The 9,044-nt window shown below is 36.3% G+C and overlaps 1 protein-coding gene across 1 annotated transcript in view; it reads left to right on the top strand.

Moving 5' to 3' along the window:
* The window catches only part of LOC125922355 (transmembrane protease serine 11C-like), a 51,279-nt gene extending 50,044 nt beyond the window's left edge, over positions 1–1,235 (top strand). Inside the window, exon 10 of the mRNA XM_049630018.1 lies at positions 1,074–1,235. Coding sequence (XP_049485975.1) covers positions 1,074–1,235 — 162 coding nt within the window. The remainder of the gene's footprint in view (positions 1–1,073) is intronic.
* The last annotated feature ends 7,809 nt before the right edge of the window (positions 1,236–9,044 follow it).

Raw genomic sequence — 9,044 nt, 5'->3', positions numbered from 1 at the left:
ATAATGTATACATATACGTATATAATGTATATGTATATAATACATATGACATACAAAATAAATCAACTGTTTATGTTATTGGTAAGACTTCTGGTCAACAGTGGGCTCTTAGTAGTTAAGTTTTGGGGGAGTCAAAGGTCATGCTCAGAGTTTTGACTGTGCACCTCTAAACCCCTGCATTGTTCAAGGGTTATTTGTATGCAGATGATCAGAATCAAGGTAACCAAGGGACTGGTTTCATCCAATAGCTGTAGAAATTATTCAGGATGAAGGGAAGGTCTGGAGCAAAGGAAAAGCCAGATGCTGAAGTGTTCCATCATTCTGAAAGAATGGCCTAAACATCAGTAGATAAAAACCATAAGGAGTATAGAGAGTAGTTTAGCCAAATTATACAATTCTGAAAATTGGAGAGATGTTTACATAAGAATGAAAGAGTAATAATCCAATGCTTGTGGTGGGTAAATATAAACCTTACTTTTTTTCTCAACATCTGGCTGAAAATAGGGGAGTTTAGAAAGATAATAAGAGAATTCTTCAGCACACTGATGATTTCATAAGCAACAATACTTTCAATATCTCTTTTGGGTAATAAATAAGTTGAAATTTTTCATACATGTTTTCCATTATTGTAGTGTTGTATCCAAAGACATGTATTGACATCTTTCATTTAAATAAATGATTATAGGGGCGCCTGGGTGGCTCAGTCGGTTAAGCGTCCAACTTCAGCTCAGGTCATGATCTCACAGTCCGTGAGTTCAAGCCCCGCGTCGGGCTCTGTGCTGATGGCTCAGAGCCTGGAGCCTGCTTCTGATTCTGTGTCTCCCTTTCTTTAACCCTCCCCCGTTCATGCTCTGTCTGTCTCTGTCTCAAAAATAAATAACAATTAAAAAAATTTTTTTAAATAAATAAATGATTATAAGCACAAAAATATTCTATACTAAAATCATTTTAATATTGAAATATCTAGGGTTTTATTTTCCTTTTTCTATATCTCCCTGTCTTTATTACAAAGAAAAATAAGCAGTATTTTTACCTTTAAACTATAGTAATTGTATGTATCCTCTTCTCCCTAGGGTGACTCTGGTGGACCTCTGGTTGGTGCAGATTATAAAGGCACTTGGTTCCTTGCTGGTATTGTAAGCTGGGGAGATGAATGTGCTCTTCCAAACAAGCCTGGTGTCTACACTCGAGTAACATACTACCGAGACTGGATCTTGTCCAAAACTGGTCTCTAGTGCAGAAGTTCTTTACAGATTAAAGCTTGAGGGACACCTGGGTGGTCAGTTACTTGAGCATCCTACTTCGGCTCAGATCATGATCTCGCGGTTCATGGATTCAAGTCCCACATTGGGCTCTCTGCTGTCAGTGCAGAGCCCGCTTCAGATCCTCTGTCCCCCACCCCTCTCTCTCTCTCTCTGCATCTTCTCTGTTGTGCTCACTCTCTCAAAAAGAAATAAACATTAAAAAAAAAGAAGCTTGAAAATGATCCCCTGTGAAATATTTGTAATTCCCAAGCTACACGTAACTTAGAATCACCTCTCTTTATGCACATTTAATATTGCAAACATAAAGATATATAATTTTAGAACTGTGAAAACTTTTTGTATACTAGACTTTGAAAAAGGGTTAGTGACAGTAATGAACCAGAACATATTATCTCCCCTATACCTCTCTCTAGACTGAAGGTAATTACATGAGTAAATATGGATTACAGTTTACTAAGGAGGTCTTTTCTGCTGATTTGTAGATCTAGGTCCCTTAGGAAATCATAGAAGAGATGTTAGCAATAAAGTCCCTTCTTAGTATATAAATAATCCCCAGCTGAATCACATCGTTGCTACAAAAATTATATATTGATAGGTTGTAGCCTAATGAATTGCAGTAATATAAAAATTTCCAAAGAAAATCTGTCTACCTGTTTTCTTTCTAGTCTTTGTGCCAATGCTAATCTCTTCTCTATTTATGGCTTCCTCACCTGGACTGACACAAAACAGCATGATAATGCCATGGGGTGCATTGAATAGATCCCATTGCTTTTTGATCTGTCCCTATTTCTCTTTCATGTATAAGTGAGGCCAGAAGATGTTTCTCACATGTACACACATAATAGCAAAATTATCCTCAGACACATGGGCTATGTTTCACTAGGTAAGCTTGAACAGGTAACACTGTATTACATACCTCTAATCTCTTAAAATTCCTCATATAAAGTATCAGCCAGAATAAATAATATGGAAATTTTGCTTTCGCTTCACTTTCCTTTTTCCCATACAGAAACGTTCTAGCTGAGGGTACAGATGTCTATGAATGCACTGTTAGAGCTCATGCTAACTTGCCACATACACAGGTCAGTTGGCTTTTATCATGAATATAATCTCATGGTGATGCTTTTCCAGACTGCAGTCCACCAGTATCTCTGAAGCAGTTTCCCTTTCTCTTTTGTCATCACTGACATCCCTACAGCTACCACTAACAGCTTTCATTATGATATAAATTTTGTTCACGGGCCCAAAAAATAATTGAATTAATAATAGTAGCTAACATTTATAGACCACTTACGTGCCAGGCACACTTTACATGTATTATTACACTGAACCCTCACAACAACCTTGTAAGGATGATTCCCTTGTAATCTTAATTTTACAGATAAGGAGACTGAAATAGAAGTGAACCTCAGAGAGTTTATAATTGGCTGAGCTGGGATTCAAAATCAGACAATTGGATTCCAGAGTCCACACTGTAAACAACTATGCCCTGTTATGTGATATGGTTATAACTAAGGATCTACCTAGTATAGTATTCTAAAATGTAATATTTGTCATAAATTTTATAGATTAATTCATACAGTAGCCTTATTATTTGATAAATTTAAAAAATATTGTGACATCTCTCTGGGCACGTGTGTGGCTTAGTCCCTTAAGCATCCGACTCTTGATATTGGCTCAGGTCGTGATCTCACAGTTTGTGAGATCATACCCCAAGTTGGGCTCTGCACTGACAGTGTGGAGCCTGCTTGGGATTCCCTCTCCCTCTCTCTCTGCCCCTCCTCTGATCACGCACACACACACACACACACACCCTCTCTCTCTCTCTCTTTCAAAATAAATAAACATTTAAGAAAATATTTTGACTATCTCAAGTTATACATTTACAAAAATTAGTATTTCTACTTTTCAATTTTTTAGAAATTAAGTATGTCCAAAAAGTATATGGATATTGGTCAGGATTCGTTGGTCACAAGTGAGAGAAACTCAACACTACCTTAAGTGAAAAGAAGAAATTTTCAACTCATCTAACTAAAAATCTAGAGATCTACATGTGGCAGAGCTGAAGCTAGATCCAAGGACTCAACAGTGTTTTGATCTCTAGCCACATCTTAACTTTTCTTTCGTCTGTCTTCATTCATAGCCAGATGCTGCCCACTGAGTTAGTAAAGACCTACTCACTGGCTCTAGGATTAGGTTTCCTTTAGTGCTAACGGTGCCACAAAAATAGAGCCCTCCTGCCCTCTGGCTTCAAGTTTTAAAAAAATCCTGAGGGTACCTATAATGAGCCTAGGTGGAGGTAAGAGGGGACTTGGTTGACAGCCCCTGTGAGCAGGGTCGGGGGACATCCAAGAAAGAAAAAAATTCCGGCAGACAAAAAACTAATGGTTATCTGTTACCCAGCGCAAAATGTGCTATTTTCTGAATCAATACAATGTTATTTCAAATTATATCATCTCATTCTATATTTTCTATATTTTCATGTGTTTATTGTCTTAACTACAGATTTTGTATAAAGCAATGTCATGCTACGTATATTCTAGTTTCTTAGTTTTAAAAAGCAAGATGATTGAGGTGCCTGATTGGCTCAGTTGGTTGAGTGATGCACTCTTGATTTCAGCTCAGGTCATGATCTCAGGGTCATGGGGTCGAGCCCCGCATCAGGCTCTGCACTGAGTGTGGAGCCTGCTTAAGATTCTCTCTCTCCTTCTTTCTCTCTCTCTCTCTCGCTCTCTCTCTCTCTCCTCTGCCCCTCTCCCCCATTCACATATGCACTCTCTCTCTCTCTCTAAAAAATAAAATAAAATAAGATAAAATAAAATAAAATAAAATAAAATAGTGGTGAATGACTAGAAAATGGAAAAGAAGGGTAAAAATTGACTTTAAGATATAATGACTAGGTGAGTGGGAAAATGGGAATATACTGAATGGAACTAGGGAGACTAGACTGAGGACCACAAATGATGACTGCAAAATTCTTTTTTAAAATAGTCTTCAACAAGAACTGAGCATATGTATCCCTAGCATATATTTGCTTCTAAGGTAAGATGAGAATTATTTAAATCAGTATATTCTTATTCTGATGGAATATTCTATAAATATTTGTGATATATTATTCCCATCGTTTTATTAAGTAGGAATTAGGCAATAGTTCAGTCTTATAAATACAGAGAAATTTACTAGGCTCTCTCTAGAAGTAGCATAGGAAGTAAAATAAGTTTTAAACACATTTCTTTACTGTTCGCCCAGAAAAAAAACACTATGTATTTAATATTTGTCAAATTATACTAATTGTTTCTAAACTAACTTTAGTGGCACTCAAAGGTACTTCTGCCATGTTGTTATACCTCACTCTGATATAAAATGGAATTAAAGATTGGAAATGTATTTAATTCTGCTAAGAAAAATACTAAACCTTAGCATACTAAACTGTATGGGGCACATAACAAAATTTAAAGCAAGCAATACTGATAACTTTTTATAAATGACTAATGAAAGGAGCATCAAGGAATTATAAAAGTAAATAAACCACTCTTAGAAACATCAGAAACTTTATAGAAACACTTTTAAAAGGGAAGGAATTTGAATCAAATAATAGTTAATATGTCATATAGGAATTAATAGGATGCCAATTAATTTTATGGGAACCCAGTCTTACTGAAATGGAATTTGAGTAAAAATGGATAATACCAGGGGTGCCTGGTTGGCTCCATTGGTTAAGCATCGGAGTCTTGATTTCAGCTCAGGTCATGATCTCGCTGCTCATGAGCTCAGCCCCACATCGGGCTCTGCTGACAACACAGTGCCTGCGTGGGATTCTCTCTATCTCCCTCTCTTTCTGCCCCTCCCCTGCTCATTCTCTCTTTCTTTCTCAAAATAAATAACTAAACATTAAAAAAAAACTTTTAATGTATAATACCAATAACCACATACACTTGTATTTTTAATTTAATTTGTTATTACACATTTGCATCATAAATTATTTTTAAAATTTTTTTTACATTATTTTTTTTGAGAGACAGAGAGACAGCACGAGCAGGAGAGGGGCAGAGAGAGAGGGAGACACAGAATCTGAAGCAGGCTCCAGGTTCTGAGCTGTCAGCACAGAGCCTGACGTGGGGCTCGAACTCACAAACCGTGAGATAATGACCTTAGCGGAAGTGGGACGCTTAACCAACTGAGCCACCCAGTCGCCCCTGCATCATAAATTCTTTAAAGGAGGGGCACCCACATGGCTCTGTAGGTTAAGCTTCAGAGTCTTGGCTCTGTACTGATAGCATGGAGACTGCTTGGGATTCTCTCTCTCCCCCTCTCTCTACCCCTCCCCTGTTTGCTTTCTCTCTAAATATATAAAAAAATAAAATAAAATAAATTTTTTTTTAATTCTCAAAATGATTATTGGAGATGTTGCTTTCAAACATCCAATTCTGAAAATGATGGGATTAAGATATGTTGTATTTTAGAAGTGAATTACTTTATGAAATGGAAATGTTATGGGATCAACAGAAGATTACCAGCAAAAGAATTTAAAAAAATTAAAACTATGCTATTTTCAATATCCAGCAGCCCACATGAAGTTTATATAAATAAAAATATCTCAACATAATGTAATTATCTTTGGAAATACCAGATATAATGAGCTTTGGCTAGCCTTTCTTTGGTAACTACAAGTACAGTGCCTAGGACATAATGTTCAATAAATGTTCAATTAACTGAATTATTGAAATAAAAATGATCATTCTTATTTTAGTTATATTTAGTTACATATTACTAATAATAATTAAAACAAAAATAAAAGATTACTACTTTTAACATTTAGTGACTATATCAATTTTGAAAAATAAACATGATCATTATGTTTCTGCTTTTTCATTCATTTCATAATATTGATTATTTGTTATATTTTTTGTTAATCTGATCTCCAATATCTTACATAGATTTTCAACACTAATTTCCTACCACTTACCTCTGACACAGCTAGACTGAAATGAGAACTATAATAATGTCTTGTGGCATGATTCTCTAAATAAGATCCATCCTTAGAAAATGGAAGTGAATCTTCCATTTTAAATGCTACAGATCATTTAACATGGCTTAGAAAAAATTGAATAGCTTTTAGAATTTGTTCCTCATTTCCATAACAATTTTGTGGAAACAATTCCTCATAATTAATAATACGCATTCCTTCCTCAAATCCTTCCAATTTAAAATTGAGTGAAAATTCTCGCCTTTTACTCCCATCATAATTGCCACAGACATTATCATTCTTGGTTAAATGAAGTAAGCCATGTTTTGAAAAACAGAGGGAAAAAATTATATTCCTTTTCTCTGATAGTGTGCTGCCTCTATCTTTTCTACCAAAATTTTCTCCCAAATACTTTTCATCTACATACTTCTCCTTTAAAAGACCTGCTTTCTTCTATTCTTTCAGTTGTAAAGAGGTGTTAAAAATCTATTTCTTGTTCCTCTGGGTCACTTCCAAACTACCACTTCTCTGTCACCTCAGAATTTGGACTTGCAATTCCGAAAGAGCTTAGCAGTTAGGTACAGGAAGATGATGGAGAAGATAATACAAAGAAAAACAAAGATATCTTGTTTGAGGACCAACTGAGGTCATGAAACAGATTTGCTCATCCTTGGAACTTCCTGGGTTTCCTGTTGGCTTTCTAGGCCTTGTGTATTATGAAAGAGGCCTCTATTATTTAAGAGAGTCTCCTTTTCTTGCAACCAAAAGGACCTAATTAACATGGCATCAAACTCCATTGACTCTCCACTCCACCTATCCACTTTCATGGCCACACCCTGTACTTTCTAGTTAATCAGAACAACTTCACATCTGGAATCTTAAATTCAAATTTCTACCTACGTCCTCCTAGTTTAAGACTCCCTTACTCCATTATAATTTATTTTCTTTCCATCGAGATCCTCTTTTCTTGAGCCCCCTCTTTTATTTGAGTCTATCCTAACTCCACCCCATTCATAGATCCACTTCCTTCCCTATCAAGCCTAACTCTTTAGTGACTTACTACATAATCAGCTCCCCTAAGGGATCTGCTCCTTGTCTTTCTGCTACATCTGCCCTAGTCCCTTGACCTGTTCTCCCTTCTACTGGTTCCATCTCTAAATCTCTAAACATCCTCACTGGTTCCATCTCAATCTCTAAACATCCTCAAGTCTTACATACCTGTTTTTTTTTTAATCCTTTTTTCTTTATGTCTACTTCCTCAAATTTCACGTGCTCTTCTAATGACCATTCTTACCAAAGCACCAAAGCTACTGTAGGCAAGTCATCAATGACTTCCTAATTATCTCATCCCACTAATTCTCTTTGGGTCTTGTCCTATCACTGAGATACTTAATGTATGGATCACTCCCTCTCTCCTGGAGTTCTTTCCTCCTATTACTTCTATTGCATCACTCTCTTCTGGTCTCCTCATTATTTTACAATGTTCCCAACCCCTGTGTGCTCTTTAAATGATTGTGTTCACAGAGTTCTCTCCTGGCACTTCTCATTGTTCACATTCTCTCTAGGTAATCTCATCCATTCCCATGGCTTCATCCACAAGCACCATAAATATATATTCTGCTAATTTATATCTCCAGCTAGGATGTATCTCTTGAGCTTCCCACCTGTATAGCCAAGTGCCTACTAAAAATTTCCTTTGGGCTAATATATAGGCATCTCAAATTCCATACATCTAAAACTTCTCTCTGTCCACTATTCCTAGTCTAATAGACAGCCCATTCAACTCATTTTTCTAAGTTGGTAATTAAAGACCAATTCTTTATTCCATCCACTTTCTCAAAAATAAGAACTAACCAACAAAGTCCTAATAACTGTACTTTCTGTATATATAAAACTTGAAATTTATCTCTCTCCATTTTATGCTACCACCCTACTTTCCATGTTGTGTTGGTAGCAAAGACTTTCTAAATAGATGAACTGCCTCAAATTTTGATCTGCCAATAATTCCCAAATGCTTTCAAAGCACTATCTGTATGTTACACAATGACCTTTCTAAAAAGTATGAATCTGGCCATATCTACATCATACCACTCCATCGTTCAAGGCACTATTTATAGGGAAAGCCCAAAGTCCTTAGCATGCACAGTAATGCTGTCTTATCTGCAATTTGACTTTCCATGGTTCCAGTTACCCCAGATCGAGTGCAGTCTAGACACAGATAACATATTGTCAGAAGGTCAATAGTAGCCTAACCCTACACCACAACGCCTAAATCATTCACTCATTTCATCTCATAACATAAGCATTTTATCATCTCACATCATCACTAGAAGACAAAGGCTGAGTACAGAACAATAAGGTATTTGAAGAGAGACCACCTTCACTTAACTTTTATTACAGCATATTATTATAGTTGCCTTATTTTATTAGTTATTGTTAATTTCTTACTGTGCCTAATTTATAAATTAAACAGTATCATAAGTATGTGTTTATAGGTACAACAGAGTAATATAAAGGGTTTGGTACTATCCACAGTTTCAGGTGGTCCTTGGGGGTCTTATAATGTATCCCCTGTAGATAAGGGAAACTACTGTAATATAGGTTTCCTGATCTGATGGCTGCCTCATCTTTGGTCACACTCACATACCCCTTTTCAGGCACAGAGAAGCTTCTAACGATCTATTTGAGCATGACTGCTCTAGCCGCCAAGAATGTCCTCCCCATCCCACAATCGCTCTTTTGCCTGTCTCCTAAATTCCCTTTCCCTTCCTTTCTTCTATCCTTTGTTGTTTTTCTTTGTTCTCTTTCTTACT

This window comes from Panthera uncia, chromosome B1, assembly GCF_023721935.1.
Source record: "Panthera uncia isolate 11264 chromosome B1, Puncia_PCG_1.0, whole genome shotgun sequence".
Taxonomy (NCBI): domain Eukaryota; kingdom Metazoa; phylum Chordata; class Mammalia; order Carnivora; family Felidae; genus Panthera; species Panthera uncia.
The sequence above is the reverse complement of the archived record's forward strand: the minus strand, read 5'-3'. Positions and strand labels throughout refer to the sequence as shown.